We start from the raw sequence: 27852 nt of genomic DNA, 5'->3' as shown, positions 1-27852 counted from the left end.
CCAGAAGAGGAGGCCGTGGCAAGGAAAGCAACAGCAGAGTGTGAGACAGCAGCTCCCACCTGACTTTAACGCATGCCTTTTTACACGATCTTCTGGCTCCTCAGTATGGAAATTACAGCCGCTTAGACTCCATATCATGTTCATAATTGGATATACGCAGGTCTAGGGAACTCCGAGTGTAAAATAATCTAGTTTGCACGTACCACTTTAGCCATCACCTCTGGACACCCAGTGGCAAACAAAGAATAGCATGAACAGTAGTCCAATTTGAGAGGATTGTGTTTATGACTGAAGTTAATCCTCTAAATCCTCTCTCCCCCACCCTGAGGTCAGAAATGCAGCAGTTTTTATTAAAATCAACATACAGCTGGTTATAGTCCATGTTTAGGACACAGATTTCTCCACTCAGATGCAGTTCCAAGTTTCCTGATGCTTTAAAAACTGTGGCAACCAGAGGAATTAACAACCCTCTTGGTTCTCCAGATAAGTCACAGGATAAAGAAAACAGATTATTTAGCTTACACACACACACACACACACACACACACACACAGAGACACACAGAGACACACAGACAGACACACAGACAGACACACACACCCCATACCCAACAGCATCTGAACTTGGCATAGGAAATTATACTTTCTCAAATACCACTGTGGCAAACTGTGGGCAAATGGTGATACTGTAATGGTGACCACTGTATCAGTGTTTTATGATACAGAACAGTGATTTCTTTAACACAAGCTGTGCTTTACAAATGAAATAGTTTTAAAAACAGACCTGCCACCTTCTTCTGCGATTCACCTTCTAACGCACCAGAAATATTATTTTCTGGAAGTGATCTAATAATTAGCAGAATTGAAAACTGAAGCCTACAAATCTGAGATGAAAACAGAAAGAGGATCTTTTAATCAGAGGCTGAGTCACAAGACGTAGCACAAAGGTGATCCATGAATTAAATCCTCCGATGGTTGCAGAAAGTTCATTCGGAATATTTCAGCTCTCTCTGTCAAGGCGTCCGGCAGCACTGAGGAAGTGTTCGGGTGCTGCATACTCTTGCAGCCCCCTTTTCAGTTATTAAAGCTGTTCAGATTTCTGCTGGCTGCTCCTTTATTCAAGTAATCCGAAGCATGCAGGAGTTTCAGTAGTGTAACAACTGAGCTGGGCAGAGGCAGGGAAAATGCAGCCAGCGAGAGATTTAATTTATTAAGATAAACATGGTCTAAGGCTCCACACTTATGTTAAAAAATAAACACATTAAGAGATATGAAATCAAACTGGCTTTGCTACATCAGGCTCAGAGGTTCTCACAAAGACCGTGTCAACCATACAAAATAGTCTTCTCCCACAAAGAGGGTGAGAAGGCTGTTCACGGCTTTAGATCAGCAATGCCTCCTTTAACATTCAACAAATACTACTTCTGTGGCCCACTCTCAGGGGATCAAAGTTTTGGGCACCCCCAAGGAGCAGGAAGGCAGGTATTCAGGGTCTGAAATGAACATAGAAAAGACTTGGCACGATGACTATGATGATTCCGCGTTAGTGGTTGTTCTTCGCTGCCTCTTTTGCGGCAATAATCAGAGGAGTGAGACTAGAAAGGGGCTTCGCAATTTTCAGGAACTGGTGCTAGGAGAGAAGGAGAAAACTAAGTTATTGACGACACCTTTGAGGTCAAGTCTCACCACAGAGTGAAACGTTTGCACTGAAGCCATGCAGAGCTCAAGTGGTTTGCAGTTTAGTTTAGTTACAGGCTCAAAACTCAAACCAGGTTAAACTAAAAGGTTTGCTGAAGTCACAAACCTTTCAAGCAAGCCTGGACTGAGTTCCAGCTTTGCACCAAAATCAGGCTAAATTCCCAGCTTTGTGGCTTGTAACACAAAACTAGTTGAAACTCAGGAAATTCGTCATGGATTCGGAGTTAATTCAAAAATATAAACTGAAAGTTAGAGGATCTTAGTCCTGGACAGAACCAAGACACAGAGATCTGCTCTAGTTCACCCACAAGTTATTGAGCTGGATGTGGGAGTCACTGGGTGATTTTCTATGGCCTGTGTCATGCAAGAGGTCAGACTCAATTATCATAATGGTGCCTTCCGGCCTTTCAATCTATTCATATCTGCAAAGCGGAACTGGAGTTTGGCACAGCTATAGTCAAACTGGCAATCCAAGTCATTTACTAGATATCCAGGCGTCCATTTGCTGGACACCTTCCACTTACTACAATGCAACCCAGATATGGTCGCGCATCCATCACACTATACATGGTGCCACAAAGCACTGTATGCAGAGTTCATCCTGAGCTGAAGGTGGTGGGTTTTGAGGTAAATTTCAAGAAATGGCAATACCTGCAGCAGTGGGGAAATAATTCCATGTATAGGGGGTAACAAGTAAAGCTTCTAATGCCCAATCCGACCATAGCGCGTCAAGGGAGGAGAGCAGAAGGCAGATTTAAGTGGATCTCAAGTGAGGGAAATCAAGTAGAGCCCAGCCATTGATGAATTGAGGGACATGACCATCCCATCAGTCACACATGCACAACTCCCACTGGACTTCTGTGGGAGTGGAACACACGCAAACGGATGGGGTTGAATTCAGTCCTGGAATTGGACATCCATGGAAACAGAGGGGAGGTGGGTGAGAGGCCAGTACTGTTCTGCTCCCTGGAAGCATTTTGGCTACAACACCCAGGCTTCTGAAACAGAGACAGCAGGGATTTAGGAAGAGCATCAGTGAGATTAAGCGATTAAGGCATGAGTAGAGGCGTCTCAGGGGAAGCAGACACAAGGTAAGGCAGACTAGTAGAGCATGGACAGGGAGGAAGTCCCCTTTGTAGCCAAGCTGAGGTGAATAAAGGAGAGAGACGGCAGGGTCTGAGATATGGTATAAAAAGACACTTGCAGCAGAAGGGCTGTCGTGGGGAATCATTCAGTTGACAAGGCCAAGAAGAGCAGGGAGAGAAGTCTGAGCAATGAGGGAGAGTGCTGACACACACAGAGTTGGGCTCCAGCTGTGGAGAAACCATGGGAGTAAGGGGCTCCGCATCTTGGAGGGCCAGGCCCAGAGTGAGCATTTTGAATTTGGTTACAGAATATTCCACTCAGCTGTTGCCATTAGACAGTGGCTAAAACAAAAAGGGATGGGAACCAGGGAAAGAGTCCTAAAGTAAAAAATCCTCATCAATCCACTCCCTGTGCCCCTTCGGGCAAGTCACCTCAGACATGCGTGTGCCATCAGCCATGCCATTTTAAACATGAAAGAAATCCTTAGTAGAGGCCAGAGTGCTGGCTTGACTTGAGCTCGCCTCTCCACCCCCCTCCCAGTGGTTACCTGTAGCAGTTCCTTGGCAGAGCCTCTTTTCTCTACATCCATCTCGAGACAGCGGTTCAGGAAGTCTCGAAATATGGGCGAAAGCTTCTCAGGGTTCTGCAGCTCTGGAGTACCATTGGTGGCAATGAGATACAGGGCCTGAAGGAAACGAACACCAAGGAAACAAAAGGAAAAGAAGGGCCATTCAGATTCACCCCTTGTTTGAGCAAGATCCCTCCTTCTACAGATTACACAGGCTTCTATTTTTCCTGCACATTCGGTTAGGAACAAATTGTTGCATGACTCATACATGCTTATGTCCATCCATGTTTATTATAAAACAGCACTGCTGTCTGCCCTATTTTTAAATGGACAGGATCCAGTCCTCTAGTATTTTACCCTATTAATCCAGGTTTGGATCCTGTAGTCGTCTGGAGGGATTTGCAGGAAGAAAAAACATTTCATGCCTTGTCTAAGGGCTTTTATACACAGAGGAGTTTACTAGCATAACTATATCAGTATAATTACTCCACTGTGGTTTATATTGGTATAACTCCTTGAGTGGACACTTTTATTCTGCAAGAAGAATGTCCACACAGGGAGTTATACCGCTATAAATACACCAGCGTAACTCTACTGGCATAGTTATGTCTGTAAATGTCCCTGCATACACAAACCCAAAGAGCCCACTTTTGTATGACACTGAGTGCCTGTCTGCAATAGCTCAGGCACTCAGCACCTTGCAAGAACAACCAGCTTTCCCACTATGACAGGGTAAAGTCAGACTGCTCCAAACAGAGGGAATTAAGAACCAATGGGCTCAGAGAATTTGATTTAAATGAGAACCATCCTTCTGGAGGAGGAGGTCTCCACCTGAACAGAAAGAAGGCAAGAATCAGTTTGGTGCTCCCAGGCAGTCTGAAGGCTTCTCAGAGCCCCTGAACCTAAGGGGAGCAATTCAACAGCCTGGGAACTGGAGCACCTTGAGTTAAATGAGGCCATAGTGTTAAGTTAATGAGGCCAGTTAAGTAACATTCACTTCCTTTCCCTTCTTTCCTCCTCACTGCCTCCCTCCCTTTGGGCTTTTTCTTAGGCTATGTCTACAGTACAGCCTGTGTCAGCAAAACTTATGTCGCTTAGGGGTGTGAATATTCCACCTCCCAGCAACATGAATTACACCAACGTAAGTGCTGGTGTGCACATCTCTATGTCGGCGGGAGAGCTCCTCCCACCGACACAGCTTCTGCCACTCGCAGAGGTGGGTTTTTTTATTCCCATAGGAGAGCTCTCTCCCATCAGCACAGAGCGTCCTCACCAGACGCGCTGCAGCGACACCGCTGTATCAGCGCAGCTGCAGCGCTGGACATATAGACAAGGCCTTCGTCTCTTGCACTGGAAACAAACGTTAAACAAACTGGGCTAGACTCTTCTCATCCTCTCAGGAGTCACATCTGACAGAGGGATAATTTGATCCATTGATTAACTTTGCAGGTCATCTGCATCCCAAATGAATAAGGGAAGGTCTGGTGTCTATCATATACGGAAAAGGACAAGGTCAGGCAGGTTAGACCCAACATTTTTAGATTATGTAAAAACCCCAACATTTTACAAAACTATTAACAGAAACATTTTCTATTTTTTTTTTTTTAATAGTTGATGAATGTGTTTGGATTTGAAACTTCTCCTGCAATGCTTGCAGCTCATCCACTGCCTGGGCTCAGCCTTTGCAACCCATCCACCACTGCCACAGTATGAGAACCAGGCAGTGAAATGGAGTGGGATTGCACAGGAGGGGCTGGGCTTGAGGATTTGAGAAGCCAGCCACAATTACAGAACACTATGCCTAGCGGTGCTCCTGCTGCCCCACGCCCACAACTTGGGATAGCAAGTAACTACCCACAATCTGCCCCTCAATGTCTTAGGAGTGAGTCTACAAAAGTGTCTGCCATGCTTTGAAGTGGGCCACTGGAAAGGTATTCCTGGAAAGACAGCTTGCGAAGGACGGTTCAATCACTTCACAAAAACGAGACCACAGGCCTCCACTATCTAGAACCAAACTCAGACTCTGAAATGGTCAGAATTTTCCTCATTTCTAGTTTCTAGCCAGGATAGGGACTGAGAGAAATGGCACGAAAGGCTATTCTTGCATTGCTTCTGGCCTAATATAGCAGAGAAGTTCAGAGAGGCATCCAGGATGCATCCATTCACCCTAATGCAGAAACTTCTGAGGTTTCCTTAGTAACGTATGACTATACAGTAACTATCACAAAAGCGAAGCCAGGTTTGACACGTCTGGCTGACTCTCACACGGCACTCCAGTGACATAGCATTAGCTTACTCTCAAGGGGTTCTCATTGAGGTAAGGAGGCTCTCCCTCAATCATTTCAATAGCCATGATTCCCAGAGACCAGATGTCCACTTTCGGCCCATAAGCTTTCCGCGTCACCACTTCAGGAGCCATCCAGTAAGGTGTCCCCACCATGGTGCTGCGTTTGCTCTGCTCTGGTGTTATCTGGGCACAGAAACCAAAGTCAGCTGGAAGAGAAAATGGGGGTGGGGGAAGCAAGGAGACATTTTAAAGATAAGTTAGTTTGTTCACAAAGATATATAAGAATAGCCATACTGGGTCAGACCAAAGGTCCATCTAGCCCAGTATCCTGTCTTCTGACAGTGGTCAGAGCCAGGTGCTTCAGAGGGAATGAACAGAACAGGTAATCATCAAGTGATCTATCCCATGTCATTCATTCCCAGTTTCTGGCAAACAGAGGGTAGGGACACCATCTCTGCCCATCCTGGCTAATAGCCACTGATGGACCTATCCTGCATGAACCGTTCTAGTTCAACCCTGTTATAGTCTTGGCCTTCACAACATCCTCTGGCAAAGTGTTCCACAGGTTGACTGTGCGTTGTGTGAAGAAATACTTCCTTTTGTTTGTTTTAAACCTGCTGCCTATTAATTTCATTTGGTGACCCCTAGTTCTTGTGTTATGAGAATGCCATTAATGCCAGAGAACTGAGTAAAAACAAGGCTGAAAATGGGTTTCATATTATGCATCAGCTGATGTAAGCTATGGCCGCAGTTATGGAAGGAAGGATAGTTATGTGGTTAGGACACAAGGCATCTGGATTCTGTACAGTAACTCCTCACTTAACGTCGTCCCGGTTAACGTCGTTTCGTTGTTACATTGCTGATCGATTAGGGAACATGCTCGTTTAAAGTTGCGCAATGCTCCCTTATAACGTTGTTTGTGAGCCGCCTGCTTTGTCCACTGCTTGCAGGAAGAGCAGCCTGTTGCAGCTAGCTGGTGGGGGCTTGGAACCAGGGTGGACCGGCAGCCCCCCTATCAGCTCCCAGTTCCCTGTGCAGCAGCCGCCCAGCAGGCTATCAATTGCCGGCAGTTCAGCTGTCCCTCCCCCGACAGCCATGTGCTGCTCCTGCCCTCTGCCTTGGAGCTGCTCCCAGGAGCCTCCTGCTTGCTGTGCGGGGGAGAGGGGAAGTGGGGGGCTAACGTCAGGGTGTCCCCCCCCACTCCTGCCCCCTGCTTACCCCTTCTCCATATAGGGCAAGGTGGGGACGACAGGGCTCAGGAGGGAGAGAGCTTGCTGGCTGCAGCTGCTGTCTCAACTTCCTGATCTTTTTAAAGGCAATGTACTTGGAGTGGTGTCAGCGTACTTAAAGGGGCAATGCGCATCTCTCTCTCTCCCACACACAGGGTGTGTCTCTGTCTGCCATGCTGTCTCCCCTCCCTCCATTCGTGCTGCCTTGTGGAGTGTGAGGCTATATTAACAACGTGTTAACCCTTGAGGGCTCAGACGAATGCTAGTTCATCATTTAGCAATAAGGCATTCCCTGGGAAATATCCCACCCTCTTACTTCACCACCTCAGCCAAGCTTCACAATCATCATTGCTGTGTACAGTATTAAATTGTTTGTTTAAAACTTATACTGTGTGTGTATGTGTGTGTGTATATATAGTTTTTTGTCTGGTGAAAAAAATTCCTGGAACCTAACACCCCCGCCCCCATTTACATTAATTCTTATGGGGAAATTGGATTCGCTTAACATCATTTCGCTTAAAGTCGCATTTTTCAGGAACATAACTACAGCATTAAGCGAGGAGTTACTGTAATGACTCACTGTAATGCCGTTGGACAAGTGAACACCTCCATGACCACATATAAAATGGGGACAGTATTTCTTGTCTCACAACCTCCCTGAAAAAGTAGTGTCCTTATAGCACGTTGAAAGTGTAAAGCACTATATATGCTGTACATTCTAAATGTCATTATTCTAAGTTGACATTGCCGGAAAAGTTAACTGATGCTAAGTCTGATCTGGGATTAGGTCTGTTTTTTCTCATCAGATGCGTCACAGTTGTGTTATTTCCACAGTAGATATGTCATTCCATCTAGCTGGATTTGCTTTACAGTGTGAACACTTATGTCCATACTAAAATTAATTTACTTTTAGACATTTAAATTCAGTTATGGTCAAAAGTAGGAATGGAACCTTTAAGGGAAGATTTCTGATCCCCACGTCTTTTCAACTCATCTGCTTATTTTACTGATTAAAACAACTATTTACTCCTGTTTGCCTTGCAAAGCCAACCCAGCAAGCTGGTTTCTCTCATGCCTCCTGCACCATAAGAAATGGTTACTTACTGGAACTGTGATGCTTCAAGATGTGATATAGATGCGTATAGTCCACGTAAGTGCGTGTGCGCCCAGCGCACCAGAGCTGGAGAAATTTGCCTAGCAGTACCGGCAGAGAGGTGGCACTTGCGCCTTGTCACCATAGCCCGTCCCCTGGCTACATGGGACAGCGCTGTCCCAATCCTCCCTCAGTTCCTTAGCACCAAATGCCTGGAAACAAGACTCCAATACAGAGGGGCTGGAGGCTGGGTCATGGAATACATGACTGCATTACATCTCAAAGAACCACAGTTACAGTAAGTAACCATTTCTTCTTCTTCAAGTAGACACAGCCGTGTATTCCACTTGAGTGACTCACAAGCAGTACCCCACCAGGAGGCGGGGTTCAGGGTCTACCTAAACAGTGACTCCAAGACCACTCTACCAAAGCCTGCATCCACCCTGGAACGTGCGGTTATGGCAGAAGGGTTCGTGAACGTATGTATTGATGACCACGTAGCAGCCCTGCAAATGTCCAATATGGAAATGTCACGGAGGAACGCTATGGATGTTGCTTGCGCCATAAGAGAATGAGCTTGCACCCACTGAGAGGGGGTAGCCAGAGCCATTTCCTACGCAGTCGTGATGCAGGAGGTTATCCATTTGGAGATGGTCTCTGCAGAGACCACTTGACCCTTCATGCGATCTGCATATGACACAAACGAGGCAAAGCAAGAAATGGTTTAGGCCTGTCCAGATGGATAGCCTGACATCTAAGATATGGAGACGCTGCTTTTTGGAGATGAATGTGGCTTAGGAAAGAACACAGGTATATACATCACCTGGTTTAAATGAAACTGAGAAACCACTTTAGACAAAATTTTTGGATGCAGGCCATAAGGTCACTGTGTCTTTGGAGAATTGTGTATAAGGAGGCTCTGCCATCGGAGCCTGCAACTCCGACACTCTCCTTGGGGATGTGATCATTACCAGGAATACAGTTTTCTGACACACAAGCGGTAAGGGACAAGATGCCAGGGGCTCGAATGGAGGTCCCATTAAGGCTGCTAGGATAAGGTAAGGTCCCACAGATGAACTGGCTCTAGGAATGGAGGATGTAGATGAAGGAGCCCTTCTAAGAATCTTGCTACCATGGCATTGAAGACGACGGATCTTCCCTGAATGGGGGGGGGGGATGAAATGCAGATATCGCTGCCAAATACGCTTTCAATGAACTAAACACAAGCCCCAATGACAGAAGGTGCAGCAGGTTCTCCAAAATGCCCTGGACAGCGGTCAGCGATGGTTGGATTCTGCGGGCTAACGGCCACACCGAAAATCGCTTCCATTTCACTGAATAGGCCACCCTGGTGGAACGTCCTCTACTGTTAAGGAGGATTTGTTGGACAGCCACCAAACACGGCTCTTCCTCCTCATTCAGCTGTTCCACAACCATGTTGTTTCCAAAGCCAGCAGAGAGCGGATCTGCTCCAAGAGCAGTATCTCGTGAGAGGGGGCCCTGAAGGGGGATGGGGAGGGAGCGTGGGAAGGAGTTGTGGAGAGGAACTGGATGGCATAACCCAATCTGATGGTGCTTAGGGCCCAGCTGTGGGTGGTGATCGAGCCCCAAGCATTGTGAAAGCAGGCCAGCCTGTCCCCAAAGCGGGGAGATCAGGAGACGAGCAATGACTGGAACAGTGCTCTGGACCAAAGAGGAAAATGGGCGCTTGGAGGACAGTGTGTGGACTGGCCGAACCCCGAGACCAACTGCTTTCTCCTGTTGAATCTATCCCTCCTTTCTGGGTTTGTCCCATTGCCTTGGAGGAGGGCAAGGCTGGCCAAACGTGTGCTATGGACAATACTGCTGCTGAACGCCGCAGTGGCACCTCTGCACCACTGGCATGTACACCCCCAAGGACCGCAGGGTAGCCCCGGAGTCCTTGAAGGAATGCAGCTTCTTGTCAGTTTTGTAAAAAACAGCGTTTGGCTGTTGCAGGGTAAATCCTCAATGGCTTGCTGGACATCAGGGGCAATGCCCAGACTCTGCAGCCAGGAAGCCCTCCTCATGGTGACTGCAGAGGCCACCACCTAGGCCAAAGTGTTCACGATGTCTAGCATGGGCTGCAAGGACACCTTAGCCACCAAGCAGCCCTCAGAGACAAATGTCCAAAATTCCTCTCACAAGGCAGCTGGTCTGTGAACTCTGACACATCTGTCCAGTTAACAAAATCATACTTGGACCACAAGGGTTGCTAGTTCGCATCCATAAGGAAGAGGAGTCCCTACCCTTAGGGGACTGCCCTGCTGGGCTCTGTCGTTCACCGCAGATACAGCTAGGGAATTTGGGGCTTGATGGGAGTAAAACCCCTCAAATCTCTGCATGGGAACGAAACAGCACTTTTCCATGCGCTTAGCTGCAGGTGGTACCGAAGCCAGCATGCTCCAGAGCGCCTTAGCTGGTTCAAGGAGCACATCCTTAATAGGAGGGCGACTCTCCCAGGAGCAGACGGCTGCAGGATATCCACTAATTTGTGGGTATTCTCTTGCAAGAACTCCACTTGGATACTGAGGGGAGAAGCTATGCCCCGCAAAAGCTCTTGGTATGCCTTAAAATCCTCTGGTACTGAAGGCCAGGATGAGCCAGGCAGCACAGAATCCTCCAGAAACGAAGACTAGGCCCCTTACCTGAGCCTAAGCCGGATCCTGTTCCAGGGCTGATGGACCCGGACGGGACGACTGCGGAGGCTCTACAGGGAGAAGGACCCCCAGAGCCTGGGACTGCAGTGTACTATGATGGTCATCGCTGCAGACCTGGCCAGCAATTTTCCCTTCAAACAAAACAAAGAGCGGGACCTCTGCAACCGAGGAGCATTCCATGGATTCCATGGAGGCCGTTGACATGGATAACGCATTGGTGGCCAGTAAGTGCCAGGCCACAGGCCTCCCTCCTGACCATGAGACAAGCATCAATCCTGATACCCGTAACGTTCCATCAAAGGGCCCCGATGCTGGTCAGGCCATGGAGAGCAGGAGAATGACAACCCCGACTCAGATGCCAAGGAGCCTCGGGATCCTGGAAAAAAGGGTGGAGCGAGACCAGAGGGAACAAGTAACCCGTCTGACGCATCCCCCGTCCAGAACAAGGCAGGAAGAAGTGCTGCCCATGGAAACGGTACCATCAGTATTGAGCATGCTGGTTCTGGAAGCGTTGTCGATCCCAAAGTCAGCAGCAGTACCAGACTGTCTGACGGTACTGACGTTGAGGGAGGTGAAAGTTGCCATGGAAGCACTTGCAGAGCCAACCGTAGCTGTGCAGAGCAGATTCCTGGTACCGAGGTCCCTGTACCGATTCTGGCACCGACCCTGGAAGGGGAACACTGGGGTATGGTGCCAATAGACCCGAGGTTTCAGCACTTGTTCAGCCAACAGGGCTATACATGATGCAGTCCTGGCGAAGTCCTGGACCAATGGAGAGATTGTGACCAAGAGGCAGAGGAGGTCTGTAGCTGCCTGGTACCGACTGTTTCCACATTTATTGGTGTATCAGTATCTCCCTCGTTGGTACCAGACTCAAGATGCCAGAACCGGAGTCAACAGTACAGGGTTTCTAGCCTTCCTACTCAGTACCAGGGAAGGGTTAGAGGTACCTGTGCCATCCCGCACACTGACACCAATTCTGTGCTGGTCCGTGCTTTTCCTGGGTCAGGTGGAAGAGTCACCCCCAGACCTGAAACAATCTCAGGTGGTGTCATGGGACCTTTTCCTCGGCGCTGTCAGCGGGAACAGCTCCTCATTTTCTTCAGAGAGGTGACTGCTCCGGAACATGAAGTGGCAGCACTCTCAGAACCCAAGGGTGATCTGCAACCCAGTGAGGGCCCTGGTCCCGAAGCAGGCTGCATGGCCTGTTCGAGCAGGTGCTGCTTCAGGCAAATGTCCCATGCCTCTTGAGTCCGTTTTCTTAAACGAGTTGCTGATCACACAACACTCTGATGTGGGCCTCATCGAGACAGAGCAAGCACTGCACGTGGGGATCACTCCTCCACAGAAAGGACAATGTTTAAACATCGGTGGGGGCATCACCGAGGAAACAAACTACTACAACTAACGCTACTCTAACACTACAGGTACTACTAACTAAAAGAACTAGATAAATTCATGGAGGATAGGTCCATCAATGGCTATTAGCCTGGATGGGCAGGGATGGTGTCCCTAGCCTCTGCTTGCCAGAAGCTGGGAATGGGCGACAGGGGATGGATCACTTGATGATTACCTGTTCTGTTCATTCCCTCTGGGGCACCTGGCATTGGCCACTGTCGGAAGACAGGATACTGGGCTAGATGGACCTTTGGTCTGACCAAGTATGGCCGTTCTTATGTTCTAACTACACACAAGGGAAAATAGTAAACTAGTTGAGAGGTAACGAGGTTAAGATCACACAGGGCGCTGACTCCAGCCACAGGCACTAAGAATAAACTGAGGGAGGGTCAGGACAACACTGCCTCATGTAGCTAAGGGAGGGGTTATGGTCACTAAGCATGAGTGCCACCCCCTATGGGTACTGCTAGGGAAATTTCTTCAGCTCTGGTGTACTGGGTGCATGCACACCTAACTGGAATATATATCTGCATCTACTCGAAGAAGAAACATAACTACCAGCAAAGTTTTTGCCGGTAGAATTTTATTTCAGGTTGAGGTAAGGGGGAGAACACATACAGCTTAATATTTAGATCCCAGGTTGAGCCTTGCACCCAGGCTAACAGCTAGAAAAATCATCTATGCGTTATAACTGAGTAAATTTGTATTGGAGCCATTGAGAGAATCAGCCTGAAAGCATACTGCACCATTTTCACAGAGAGACTTTTCTAACTTAACCCGCATTAGGCAGCTATCAGAATGCAGTTTAAAAAAAAATTCTATAATGCACACAGCATCTTTGCCTCTGGCTAGCTATTCATAGCTTGCTACAAAGTCAAAACCGTGGGATATTGAAGTGCAGTTCTACTCTGAAAAGGGATTTATGTAAAAAATATAAATGATACCTTCTTACTCAGCAGATCTGCTCCTGGAGTGAATTTAGAGTTATATCTGCTTACGTTACTGACTAAAGCAGAGGTTTATGTCTCCTGTTAACCCTGGAGCAGGTTTCTCTTCCATCCAGTACACCATCAACAGAGTTCTTTACTGGGTTCCAATCATTTACCCCTGTGCCAGCCCACAGAAAGCAATATGATTGCACAGGTGACATTAAGGACATAATGTGGCACGCAGAATCTTTATTGCTGGTGATAATGTGCAAGAAGGAAAAAACTTAGCTTGGCTCTCAGAGCCCAGGCTGAGTGGCATGGCTGACAGTTTGTAAAGATGGAAAACATGGAACCCCAGAATGCTAGTTCATTGTTTTGCATACTAATTGTGCTCAGTCTGCAAGTAACCAGATCTCTTCCACCCACCTAAAGTCATCCTTTTTAATCTAGCCCGACCATATTTAAAGCTATGGTCTCAGAGCACAGCGATTTATCCCTGCAGCTACCATTAACACAAATAGGTGCCACTGCCTATTGGCTATCCTCACAACACAACTGTGCCTTGGAAGGACAACCTGCCCTTTAAATTTGCAAGCTCATAATTAGAGTCATCATCAAGGCTGCCTTCTGCATACTTAGTTTGACGGAGCCGTCCATTCCTAGTAGAATGTTGTCGCTCTTGATATCTCTGTGAATAACTTGGCTTGAATGCAGGAATTCCAGAGCCTGAAGACACTATGAGAAAACAACACAGTATTTTTTTTAATAAAGCCATTCAACAACCTTTGAAATTGCATTAGAAAAGGGGCAACTGACCAACTAGTCGAATCTGAAGACATGCACTTTTAAACAACATGGGCTTAGTTTCTTTACTATAAGCAACATATTATATCTCCACAGTTTCATGACTGTATTTCTATGTGACACACAAGTGATATGTCAGAGTATCTCAAATCTGTGTGGAATGGAGATTGATCTGGGTACAAACAACAGACCCAAATTGGAATTAATCGTTATGAATTGGGCAAAAAATGGATTTTTCTGTTCATTGGCAATTCCTCCCCAAATAAACAAATGCATAAATAACTTATTTTTTGGGTCAAACCAAAAAAGGCATTTTTAAAACTTTTTAGCAAATCAAAATAAAAAAATTTTTAAGTCAAAACTAAACAAAATGTCTCAATGTCAAAAAAAAATGTTTAGCTTCTACCCAAAACCTTTTGTTTCCGATGTCAGGCGTTTTGACAAAAGCAAAGGAAAGGATTCTCAAATAGGAAGGAGGAGGTTGGGTGAAGCCTCCCTGATAAGCTTTTGTCCACTGGTGAGAGCAGCCACATGGAATGTGGGAAACTGTGACTAACAGCATCCCAGTGCAAGAGGCTCACAGGCATCCGGGAGTGAGTTTCAGCTGCCCTGACCGGTTGTGTGTACCCCAACTCATTAATGACATACATGACACCTTTTAGAGACAGGTTACGATAGCAATAGAAAGCTAATGCATTACAGTTACTTAATACTATTGAGGGTGTATGTACAGGGGACAAATTCAAATTTACAAACGTGGGGAATTAATGGTCTTAACATGTATCTGCCAGGCAGAGTTGAAGTTACCCCACACTAGACAAAGGAATGTGGTTCTGCCACCTCGAAGGTACTTCCAAGGTTGAGTAAGTGACAATGGGAATGCAATTTACATAGAAAGTTAATAGGACCATTAAGCAAACAAGGGGAGGATATAACCACTCAGCATCACAGCAGGGGGGGCAGGGGGGGGGACAGACTACAAGAAACAGATCAATTTGCATTTTAACAAACACCAGCAGGGGAAGAAACCAGCATGAAATTTCCTTCACCAGGAGACTCCATGTTGCCTTCCTCGCAGCTTGAATGAACTTTACTTTGGGGACATTAACCTTCAGAAAAATCCATTGCAACAGTTCACTGGACTATAAAAGAGAGGGGCAAAAAAAAAAATCCCAAGTTATCTTCCATCTAAAAAGACAATCTTCATGGACTTTGTGGAAGAACCCGACCAGAGGGGAGGTCAGCCATCTTGCTGGAAAGTAGATTGGTACATTGAACAATGGTTGTAGCTTGTTTTGTTAAGTCTTAGCTGCTAGAATAAAGCATTTTTCACTTCTATTTGCCTGTAACCATTTCTAGCTCTATTCTTTATATTGGAACTCACTTAAAATCCTATCCCCCCTTGTTAATAAACTTGTTTTACTTTTAATCTAACCCAACCCAGCGTTGCCTTTGAACTGAAGTGAGCGTTAACTCCAGTTAAAAAGTGATGAGTTGGAGCAAACAAGCTTTATTATTCCTGTGAATAGTCCAGGAAAGGGCTGGACATTTCAGAGTTGGGAAAATTCAGGACTGGGGGCTGTTCATGGGCTAGGAGCTGTTCATATCATCAAGTCTGACTAAAGAGAGGAAGAATGAACCTTCAGCCTTGCAGTGAGGGCACTTATTTAAAATGTGAGCTGGGAAAACCAAGTTCAAGTCCCTGCTCGGCATCAGGCAGATGAGGAAACTGAACCCAGGTCTCCCACATCCCAAGTAACTGCTCTAGCCACAGGGCTATTATAACGGAGGCACCCCCACCATTTTGGGAAGCCTTTGCTTTGTTTTCTTCAAAAGGCCTGAAAACTGAAATGAATTGTTGTGGGGTTGAAACAAAATAATTCCTTTCCATGGTTCTGAAACATTTCAACTTTTTCTGTTTGGTTGAAACTGGTTGGTGAACTCAACACAAATTTGCAAATAGCTTCACCTCACCCCAAACTGAGTTTTTCAGTAAAGAAACTTCCGAAAAAATTTGCCTAGCTCTAGATCTGAGGGTTAAGGCATCAAAATGTTACCATGCTGCAAGGGCTCATGTGTTGGGAGCCCTAAAAGTGATTTTGAGCCCCATTAACTAGATGTGGGATCTGGGATTGCCCTGAAAACAGGGACTATCCTAGAAACTCCAGAATAGGTTGCAAGCCTGTCTGCAAACAGAATATTAACACTGAGATGATGGATCCACTAATGAGGCTGTGAAGAAATAGGTCAAACCAAATTTAAAAAATAAACACTGTGTATGGGTTCCTTTGGCAGACCCCGGAATAAATCGTTCTGCAATATGACACGAGCACTACCAGAAAACTCCTTTGTAATAGTGAGCTGGCCCATAAAGGCCTAGGCAACAACAGAGCTTCCACAGTTCTTCGACCTGATGCATGGTTTTCAAAGTTTCTTCAGTATAATTATTGAATTCTAAACAACGTTTGAAAAGGAGAGAGATTTGAGAACTGCACCACAAGTGGGAAAAGAGCAGCTTTACGTTCAAGAGGAATGCCACCCCCTTCCCCACGTATAGTGTGCCAGAACGAGCTCTTTTAGGAACATCCACAGGAAGCCTGGAACCAACCAGGGCACTCCGTGGGGCCTATCTTAACGAGGCCTTAAAATTCCACCTGCCCCTCCAGAAGGAGCATCTTCTTTCTTTCTTCTGCTTTTAAAAAGTAGGAATTCCATTATCCAATGGAATTCACCTTCCAGGGCAGGAGGAAAGTAAAGGCTCTGGGACAGTACAAAAATATGGGGGGAGTTTTTTCAAAGGCAAAGAAGGCAGCTGGGTCAATGGAAAGTCAGAAGCCTAACTCCCATCTGTGCCTTTGAAAATCTCCCCCTTCATTCAGCATTTGCTCGCCCCTCACAGCCTGGTTTCTGGGGCAAATCAAAACAGTATAAAGTCATTTTATGCTGATGTAATGGGGGCACTGAATCAGTCAGAGAATTAATGACATTAAGATTTTCAGGCCAGATGGGACCATTGTGATCACCTAATCTGCCTTCCTGCATTAACACAGAGCACAGAACTGTGCCTAGTATTTTTTCCCATCAAGCCCACAACTTGTTTGAGGTACAGCACAGCTTTTCAAAAGGTATCCAGTGTTGACTTAATGATTGCAAGTGATGGAGAATCCACCATGTCCCTAGGCAGACACTGGTAGGCAGGCCTTACTTCAAACAAAGAACTTTAGGTAACAGAGATTCAAATTGTTAAAGATTTACTCTGTTAACAGGACTGCATCCATTAGCTAATGTTTGCACAGCACTGTGGCATGCTCCTTCTGTGCTCAATTCACTGGTGATATTTCTTTTAAATGTTTCTGTCGCAGTTAAGCTATGTCCTATGGAACTATTAAATGTCTCGCTCCAAGTCATACTGTAAAACCATGACACTTCGTGGAAACCTTAATTTTATTTATACATTTCACGCTAAGCACTCGTTCTGACGAGTAGAGCATAATCTTACCTCTCGACACACAGCTGCTATTTGTCCTTCATCCATGCAGGTCTCTGTTACAACATCCGTCAGGGAGCCGCCTGCCAAATACTCCATAACTACCCACAGTTCATCTCCTACGAGGTAACTATAAAGGGCCCAAAAAAAAAAAAAAAACAGACGGTAGTTGTATTTCTTTAGCCAAAAAAGCTCTGAGTAAAGCTATTTTTAAAATGTAGTGGGCCACTAGGCATCTGTGCCTCATTCTAAAGCCCAAAATGCCTGGAGAGTCAGTGTGGAGTGACGGAAACAGCTTACAAGCATGGCTGAGAGCTCTTTTTTGTTCAGAATATCACCAGGTTGAATCATCACTCGGATTCGCAGTCTGTTAGCATCCAACTTTAAGTTCTCGGCCATTTTTACTTTATGCATTGTGGTGAACAGCGATAGTAATGCATGTATCTATGCCATGCCAAGAGTCCCAGACCATTGTTATATGAGAGGTAACTCAACCAATCACCACCCTTACTCTGCAGCTAATTAACATGCAACACTTTCATTGGCTGTCTGAGGGAAACTGCACAGATGATGGATTACTTGGCCAAATCGCCACACCTCTGTACCTAACTGCCACCACATAAACCCACACAACTCTCCCAGCACAACACAACCACCCATACAACACCACAACCAGCACGTACAATAAGCCCAAAAATGCGCACACCGCTTTACCACAGCACACTCCCTTCATTCACCACCTGTACAAATCAACAAATATTCTAGCACAACCCCTCCTAGAGACACAAATCAACACAACCACCCACACGACATAACCAGCATACACATGGAATTTGCTGTCTGTTATATCCAATTTTTAAGTTCTCGGCCATTTTCATCCTTTTGTTTTATTTTTGACATACGTGACTATGAATTAACCCTGCGACAGCATGGGCTTTCAGCTATTAGTTAACAGACAGTTAATTTAGCAGTGCTAGAGATTTAAGTTATTCAGATATTATTTCTGGTACTCCAATGATTTATTATTTGATGTACCCGCCCCAAAGAGCTTGGATCTTAGTTTAAGACAAGAGAGAACATGTAGTTGAAAATAAAAGGTGTGGGAGGGGAAAGGGAGGATGGGGAGATAGTAATATGCTCCTGTTTTGTCATGGATCAGCTGTGTGCCCACTAAGTAGAGTCATTTTTACGACAATATTGTACATTCTTAAAGTCTGATCATTAATTTTTTCCTTGCTCCTATGACACCTAAGGATCTCAAAGCAATTTGAGAATGACAGTATCCTGCAAGATACGCAAGCATTATCACCATTTTACACAGAGGGTAAGTGAAGGCAGAGAGGTTAAACAGATTTTCCCCAAACACCACCACAGAGTAGCAGACCAAGCTTATAGACCAGGCTTCTGGCTCCTAGTTCTGTGTTTTAATCACAAGACCATCCTTGGGCCAGATTCTCACCCGCATCAAGAGCTGCTTGGTGCAGGGGCAAAGGGCATGTCCACAGGGGAGCTGATTATGGCTGCCTGATTCTCAAATTGCCCTGGCCCAGGCATTAAATTAGAGCTAAAGGACCATACGCCAGCTGTGAATCTAGTACAGCAGGGCTCTGTCCTGACCCTTTCCTGGTATGTCCACAACAGGATAGGACAGGGGCTGGGAAAGAGATGGCTGCATATGACCTGGTTCTGTTGGCCAGTTCACAATTTCCCTCTTCCAGGGGGCTGTGGTGAAATCCTAGTCTCTTTAAGGAGTACATGTGCTCTTGAGGTTATAAACAAGACACTGGGACGAAGAACTGCTATCTCTGGCGTTAGCTCGTGTGACCTTCAGTAAGTCATCTTACCTCTTTGCCTCAGTTTACCCATCTGTAACATGAGAAACTACCTTCCTTTACAAGGCCCATAGTGGGAAGCTTAATTTATTTGTTATCCTCACAGTAAATGCCAATTATAACTTCCATCTCATCACTGCTACCCTCCTCTGTTTTTAAAGTTAATTTTGAGGGGAGGAAAAAAATCTATGTGGTCAGCTTTACACATTTTATTACCAGAACATTTTGCAGCCTGTTGGTCTATAAAGCAGACGTGACCAGCAGACAGAAAAACAAGAACTCAAATCAGATTAAGAGCTTCTGTGCTGGTGGTGACATTGTGCACTAGCATCGATTAAAGAACGCTTCAGTCTGATCAGATGACCAATCCTACTGCATCTTGAGAGCCAGAGGAAAATGTAATAGACAGTCTCAAAGTAATGAATAATTCTCCAAGTTGTCAGAGGTAGAAAGCAAGGTGAGTGTCTGGTTCAATGATTAGCTAAAATCTTTCAAATAGGAGAATCAAGAAGTTTTAACGCATATTCTGGCTTTAAAATACAGTAACTCACTTAAAGTCGTCCCAGTTAACGTTGTTTCGTTGCTGATCAATTAGGGAACATGCTTTGTCCACTGCTTGCAGGAAGAGCAGCCTGTTGCAGCTAGCTGCTGGGGGCTTGGAACCAGGGTGGACCGGCAGCCCCCTATCAGCTCCCCGCTCCCCTAAGTTCTCTGTGCTGCAGCCACCCAGCAGGCTATCAATCGGCAGTTCAGCTGTCCCTCCCCCCACTCCCCCCCCCCCCCCGCTGCTCCTGCCCTCTGCCTTGGAGCTGCTCCCAGAGACTCCTGCTTGCTGTGCAGGAGGGGAAGGGAGGGGGCTAATGTCCCCCTGCTCCTGCACCCCGCTTACCTCTTCTCCATATAGAGCAGGGAGGGGACACAGAGAGAGAGAGACAGAGGGAGCTTGGGGCAGCAGCTGCTGTCTCAACTTCCTGATCCACTTAAAAAGACAATGCACTTAAGAGTGGGTCAGCTTACTTAAAGGGGCAATGTGCATCTCTCTCTCTCCCCCCCACACAAGGTGCGTGTCTGTCTCTGTCTGCTATGCTGTCTCCCCTCCCTCCTGTTCATGCTTCCTTGATGAGAGGCTACATTAACAACATGTTAACCCTTGAGGGCTCAGCGGAGTGCTAGGTCATCATTTAGCAGCAAGGCATTCCCTGGGAAATATCCCACCCTCTTCCACCCTCTAACTTCACCACCTCAGCCAAGCTTCACAATCATCATAGCTGTGAACAGTATTAAATTGTTTGTTTAAAACATATACTGTGTGTATATCTATATAATATATAGTTTTTTGTCTGGTGAAAAAAATTTCCCTGGAACCTAACCCCCACTATTTACATTAATTCTTATGGGGAAATTGGATTCACTTAACATCGTTTCGCTTAAAGTCGCATTTTTCAGGAACAGAACTACAACGTTAAGCGAGGAGTTACTGTAGACAGTAATGATTCTGAGGCCACACAGGACTGCTTTGGGGTGTGGGCTTTTACTCCAAAGTAACACAGACCATTTACACTTGCACTAAAGGAGACTCTAGTTAAATGAGGACAGGTATGGTCTAGTCATCTGAGCAGGTGACTAGGAGCCAAGGAGATCAGAATCCCAGCTCACCAATGACTCTCTGCGTAGTACAGGGCAAATCCCTTGAGAATCCTGCAGGAGTGTACACAGGGCCCAGGAACATTCACCGACTGGCCTATGTTTTCCTGCATGTGCAGAGAACACAGCCTCCGGACACCAGACATCCATGGGGAAAGGAAGCTGTGGTGCAATGCCCCCTTTGCTGCTCTGTTTGGAGTCTCTTCCCAGCAGTACAGATTCCATAGGAACTGGGCTAAGACTGGTTCTGCTGTCTGTGCAATAACTCCCTCTTGAAGGAGACTATAGAGTTGGAACAGTACAATTTTCTTCACGAATATTCCTGCTGACCCTATGAAACTGGGTTATCCTCCTCCTAATGGACCCCCAAAGCTATTGTATCCCAAAATCCCCCCCACCCACTTTTAAGGTTTTGTGTCTTACCCATCATCATCATCATCATCTTTCCAGTCAAGTACAATTAGACATGGCTGCCTTGCAGATTTCATCAGCACCTTTAATTGATCAGTGGCACTCTCCTTCCCTGCCACTAGTGTCTTCTGCAGCATAACTCAGCTTGCCAAATGGGCAAGAGATAGAAAGATCACATGTCCCGCATGACCATACACAGCACAACCCAGTGAGCACCAGCTGGAAGCTGAAAAGTAATTCTGAGCAGCGGACAGAGCAAGCCAAGAAGCATGCTGGGAATCTGAAGCTATGCCATCAGCAGCCGTATGTGCATGCCAGAGCCTGGGCACCTAAATACCAGAGATCTTACACAACCTGCAAGGACGCAGAATTAATTCAAGCTTCCTGCCAGCTCCAGCTGCGTAAATGTGATTTGAGGAAGCAGGCTGGTGCCACCTCCAGGCTCATTTTGATCTTTAACCACAGCAGAGGCCAGTATTAGTCACTGAATTGTTTATTGCAGATACGTTTCAAATGCCTTGGGGGGGGGGGCAGTTTCTGAGACAGCAAAGGGGACTGTGATTACAGATACAGGACCAAGTTCTGTTCCCTCCCACTGACCTGCTGTATGACCTTGGGCACATTACTTGGGGTCAAATTCTACTACCCTGACTCACGCTATGTAGTCCTACTGAAATGGGGCTCCTTATGCAACAAGATGTTACTCAGCGTGAGTCAGGGTGGGAGAATCGGGCCCAGAACCTCTCTGTACCTCTGTCTCCCCAGCTGTAGAACAGTGATGTGTTTCTCTCAGGCTTACAGTTTACAAAGTACTTTGAGATTTTTCTATAGAAGACAACATATAAACACCAACCATCACTATAAACCTGCTCTTGTGAAAAACCCTATAGAATTCAGTAGAAAATGACAGCTCTTCTACACAGTTTTTGGACAATCACATAGTATTTGATACAAAGTTATATTCCTACTATAGAGCACTATTAATTTTTTTAAATCTTATAGTGAAATTAGTATTAGCTATTAAATTTCAGAGGTGCACAGTACAGTATTACATTTCTGTGTAGCCCTGTGATTCTACTCCTATTCAATTGCATAGGGCTTTTCCATATAGGTGACTACAACTGAAGGTTTTTATTTCTGTGGAGCTGATTGGTTGGTTTTGTTGTTTGTTTGTTTTTAAAGGAGATTTCTCTCAAATGCTGAGAAACAAAAGGCCTCTCTATGTTTACCTCACTGGGGCTCTGCATAGGTACAGGGGTCCACCGTACAGATGTGGTCTCCTCATCTCAAAAAAGATATACTGGCATTAGAAAAGGTTCAGAGAAGGGCAACTAAAATGATTAGGGGTTTGGAACGGGTCCCCTATGAGGAGAGATTAAAGAAGCTAGGACTTTTCAGCTTGGAAAAGAGGAGACTAAGGGGGGATATGATAGAGGTATATAAAATTATGAGTGGTGTGGTGAAAGTGAATAAGGAAAAGTTATTTACTTGTTCCCATAATATAAGAACTAGGGGCCACCAAATGAAATTAATGGGCAGCAGGTTTAAAACAAATAAAAGGAAGTTCTTCACACAGCGCACAGTAACCCTGTGAAACTCCTTGCCTGAGGAGGTTGTGAAGGTTAGGACTATAACAGGGTTTAAAAGAGAACTCGATAAATTCATGGAGGTTAAGTCCATTAATGGCTATTAGCCAGGATGGGTAAGGAATGGTGTCTCTAGCCTCTGTTTGTCAGAGGGTGGAGATGGATGGCAGGAGAGAGATCACTTGATCATTACCTGTTAGGTTCACTCCCTCTGGGGCACCTGGCATTGGCCACTGTCGGAAGACAGGATACTGGGCTGGATGGACCTTTGGTCTGACCAATATGGTCTTTATGTTCTCACTCATATGCAAAGCACTGGAGGATTGAGATTCAAAGGAAAAAATACATTGCACTTGCATAGTATTTTGATACAGCGCCTAGCACAATGGGGACCCAATCTGGTTGGAACCTCTAGGCACCTCTGTAATAAAATACATTTCAGATGCAGTTCCTGGTGGTATACAAAAGTGGATAAAGCATGATTTGCCCCATTTTACAGTCAGAGGAATTGGGGCAATAGAAGGGCCTATGATCTGGTTTTCACACAGCTGTTGGAAGCCTATAGATCCATAAGGGGCTTAGATCCCTCTCTCCCTAGTCCAGTCACCTAATTGCAAGGGTATCCTTCCCCATGCTGCCTTTTGTAATAATAGATTTGCTAAAGCAAATTTGGGTTCCAATCGGAAATGCATTCAGTGTCCGAGAAAGGACGGGGAATAGGGCAGGCCAGGCCAGGCCTGATTCACCACTACATTACTCCCTTTTTACTCACCAGCAGAACCCCAGGTTCACACTGGTGCAAAACTAAAGTATCTAATCTGTACATAGCATTCCCCCGTCTTGTAACTATTACAGAACTATTTGGGAGCTGCTTTGCCCACTGCCTAAAGCAGTAGAATGATCAGTTCTATTCAAGATATCTTTTGAAAGAAGGGCGACGACAAAAGCGGCAGCTCATGTACTGGAGGCATTTAAACAAGAAGACAGGGCATGTAATTACCCTATAGCCCAGATTTTCTTAATGGAGAAGGCAAGTGCAGTACATGTAGTGTTGCACAGCTTCTCTAATTAGATAATCAATGCCTCCTTTAAGCAACCTTATTGTCAAAGGAAGTTGTCACACTGCTCTCCATCAACCAAGTTAAATTCATAGCATTTAATCTTGTGTTCTTTGCAACAATCTACACAGATGGGAAGAGACATTTAAAGGACAAACCAAAAAAAAATAACAGTCAAGAACTAACCCCTGGAAGTCACATTACAAGTCACTGATGGCCAAATATTTATAAAATAAATGCTCTCCATTCAATAGTGGGACAGTTCAGTCCTCTGCAGGGCTTGAATTAACAGCTCTGTTTTAATTGTGAGAGGGCTGGTAACCGGGTGGAGGGGTCTGGATCCCCTCTCTTGCCTCGGTTCACCTGGATTCAGAATCCCATCAGGATGTGCTACAAGGCTCAGTCCTCTCCCAAGTTTTCCTGGAATCATGGGGAGAACTGTACAAACAGGGTCTGGTCGGTGGTATGACTGAAGGTTCTAGTGATTGTGCCGGTGGTTGGGAAGGATTCTCAGGACTTATTTGAATGTACCTAGTGTGTGATTTAGAGGATTATCATATGCGATGTGCTGAGAGAAGCAGATACAGCAGAATCTCAGAGTTATGAACACCAGAGTTACAAACGGACAGATCAACCACACACCTCATTTGGAACTGGAAGTATGCAATCAGGCAGCAGCAGAAACAAAAAAAGCCAATACAGTACAGTACAGTGTTAAACAACTAAAAAAATAAAGGGAAAGTTTAAAAAAAGATTTGACAAGGTAAGGAAACTATTTCTGTGCTTGTTTCATTTAAATTACGATGGTTAAAAGCAACATTTTTCTTCTGCATAGTAACGTTTCAAAGCTGAATTAAGTCAATGTTCAATTGTAAACTTTTGAAAGAACAACCATAACATTTTGTTCAGAGTCGCGAACATTTCAGAGTTACAAACAACCTCCATTCCCGAGGTGTTTGTAACGCTGAGGTTCTACTGTAGGCACAACAACAGCTAGACTGATCAATAACGGACTGGTGTCTGTCTCAAATACACACTGGGAAAAAGCTGAAGGTAAAATAACCCTCCATGTCAACACACCCTTGGTTTTATTCATAACAATTTACATTTATATAGCTGCACCTGTCATCCCTAAAGGTACTAAAATGCTTTACAAGTTTGCAGTACATACAGCACCACTGAACTGCAGCTCACAGATGCAAAAGTGTGAGGAGCAGCATTTTTGGGTAAAGACGGGCAGACCCCTTAAGAAAAGGTCCTGGGGACTTTAATATCTGTGCAGAGCAGATGCGTATTCTGTTACGCAGTCTAATCTGAAAGACCCACAAACAAACTTCATGGCTATTTACCTACAGTGCTTTTGAAGGGCTGGAGTAAGTCAAGATTTAAGTGTGTGGTCCAGAGCCAAGGGTCTGTATTCGGGGTCCTGAATGCTCTGCAGCAACCTGGACCTTAATTCTGTGGCAGCTCCACTGAAGTTGAATATGGAGAACTTTAATGACGTATGAAAATGGCTAATACAATCAATACACAGTGCTCCAGATTATTTAGTTTGATACTAAATGCATGTCACTGTATGCAGTCCCCACAGTTTTGGATATGCCACACATTTTTGTTCTGACAGCTCATAATTGCATCCTGATAGTTATTGGGGGAGGTTACAGGTTCTGGCAGCTGGGAAGGAGACAAGGGAGGTTTCTGGCAATTGGGAAGGCGGTTTGGGATTAGAGTAAAAGCCTTTTAACTGAATGTTCCTTCTAAAATGGTCAACAATAAAACAATTGACAATGCTGATGTTTCTACCATGATCGTTAGGTGAACACCGTGTTAGGGGCAGTTCATGGCTCTCACAGATGTGTTTCAGATTGTCTACAGCAGTGGTCACCAACCCGTCGATCGCAATCGATGGGTTGATCCTGGACACTCTCCCAGTCGATTGCGATCTCCAGCCTCAGCGGCCCCACGCCACTCCCAGAAGCCACTCCCAGAAGCAGCCAGCATGACCCGCGGGGGGGAGGGGTCTCTGCGCACTGCTCTTGCCTGCAAGCACCACCCCTGCAGCTCCCATTGGCCGGGAACAGGGAGCTGTGGCCAATGGGAGCTGCAGGGGCGGTGCCTGCAAAGAGGAGCAGCACGCAGAGCCACGTGCTGCCTCCCAAGGGCCACAGAGGCGCGTTGGCCCCTTCCGGGAGCAGTGTAGCCACGTGGTGCACTACTGGCTGGCGGGGGGTGGGCCCGGCTCGTGACAGGGAGGAGGTGCCGATGTGCCTGAGTGGGGCCAGGTCAGGCAGGGAGCCTGCCTAAGCCCCACTGCGCCGACGACTGGGAGCCGCCAGAGGTAAGTGCTGCCTGGTGGGAGCCCACACCCCAACCCCCAGCCCTGAGCCCTCTCCCGGAGCCAGCATCCCATACCCCCTCCTTCACCCCAACACCCTGCCCCAGCCCTGACCCCCCTCCCCATACCCCCTCCTGCGCCCCAACACTCTGCCACAGTCCGGAGCCCCCTCCTGCAACCAAACTCTCTCCCAGAGCTTGCACCTCTCACCCCCACCCGAACCGCAACCCCCTACCCGGTGAAAGTGAGTGAGGGTGGGGGAGAGCAAGCGACGGAGAGAGTGGGGGATGGAGTGAGCGGGGCGGGGCTTCGGGGAAGGAGTGGGGTCTTGGGGAAGGGGCGGCATAGATCCTGGGTTGTCCTTAAATTCAAAAAGTGATCTTGGGCGTAAAAAGGCTGGAGACCACTGGTCTACAGGCACGGGAAAACATCACCACATTGATTTACACACTGGGCACATTTACATGGTGATTTTCAGAGTCATGAGGACTAGAAACAATTTTTAAGGTGAAAGCTTAACTTGGGTGGAAAGGTGGATTTTGTGGCTGTAGTATCAGAACACACAGCACAGCCAGAATGTTGTGTCTCAGGGCTTGTCTACACAGTTTTGTACAGATTTAACAATATTGGCTTAGAAATACATACAGCTAAACTAGTACAAAAAGTACCTGCAGACAAACTGTAAGGCACAGCCTTGCACGAGAGGTGGTGCGGAGGCACAACAGCCCAGTGGGAGCTCCAGGAGATGGCGTGTCTGAAGCAGGCCAGTGCCTCCAGGGATCGAACAGGAAAGCAGCAGCTGATGTGCGCTTCCAAAGGGCACAGCATGTGCTCCCAACCCCAGGAGGGCCAGCTCTGTGAAGGGAAGAGCCCTGCTCCCTTTGGAGAGGTTACTGCCACCCTAGGCAATAGCGCTGCTCAGCCCGGGGGTTCCCTGAGCAGAAGGGCTTTGATTGTATCCAGCCCCAGAGAAGGGGTGTGTAGGATGGGGAGAAAGGCTCCTTGCACCCACTTGCACTCCACTATTCATACCCAGATTGTGCCCAGCCCTGAGTATGTTTTCTATTCAGTAGCTAAACTATTGTATCCTGACTCAAGGAGGAACAACAGTCATCTTAAGAAGCTGCTAAAGGACAGTGTTCCCTGGGATCCTTATTTCTCTGCAAGCTGGATGTCAGCACCATTTACATCAAGGCTCAAGTGGAAGAGGAAGGAAAATGTACATAGTATGGCTTAGTTTCCATTTCTCCTCGGGTGGCAGGAAGGAAATTGCTTTCAGTGTCTAAAATGCAGCAAAGGAGAGGGATACAACTTGGAATCCTGACTGTATAGCACTAAAGCCTTCCATGCCAGCATTTTTACAGTGAAGCGAGTGCCAGTGGAGGCTGTTTGATGCAGACACCTGCCCACTAAGAACTGGACTGAGAGCACCAAACTCCTGGCACATAGTTACTATACAGTGTTACTATCACCCTGGGTTGGATTCAAACAGGATCACCGAGGAAGGTGAAGGGCAGTGGCTATACACAGCCTATCTTTTAAATCAGAACATACCTGTCCAAGTAGTTGACAATGTTGGGGTTTTTGTTTTCCCTCATTACAAGGATTTCATTAATTATAAGTTCTTTCTTGGGCTGTTGTTGCAAATTCATCTGTTTGATTGCAACCTAAAAGTAGGAGAGAAAAAATATATAAAGCATTAATATACTAACATCCCTAACAATCTGCCA

General features: G+C 46.2%; 1 protein-coding gene across 8 annotated transcripts in view; it reads right to left on the bottom strand.

Moving 5' to 3' along the window:
- Positions 1-1542: 1542 nt before the first annotated feature.
- PAK1 (p21 (RAC1) activated kinase 1) overlaps positions 1543-27852 on the bottom strand; it is a 51753-nt gene continuing 25443 nt past the window's right edge. For 5 of the 8 annotated variants that reach the window (XM_065407098.1, XM_065407108.1, XM_065407116.1 and 2 more), the window contains 6 exons: positions 27677-27789; positions 17269-17386; positions 13601-13700; positions 5648-5844; positions 3331-3468; positions 1543-1629 (listed from right to left, as the gene is read on the bottom strand). In XM_065407098.1, coding sequence (XP_065263170.1) covers positions 1543-1629; positions 3331-3468; positions 5648-5844; positions 13601-13700; positions 17269-17386; positions 27677-27789 — 753 coding nt within the window. The remainder of the gene's footprint in view (positions 1630-3330; positions 3469-5647; positions 5845-13600; positions 13701-17268; positions 17387-27676; positions 27790-27852) is intronic. The other 3 variants (XM_065407139.1, XM_065407133.1, XM_065407125.1) reach the window with 2 other exon arrangements.

Source organism: Emys orbicularis, chromosome 1, assembly GCF_028017835.1.
Source record: "Emys orbicularis isolate rEmyOrb1 chromosome 1, rEmyOrb1.hap1, whole genome shotgun sequence".
Classification (NCBI taxonomy): domain Eukaryota; kingdom Metazoa; phylum Chordata; order Testudines; family Emydidae; genus Emys; species Emys orbicularis.
This window is presented reverse-complemented; position numbering and strand designations above follow the sequence as displayed.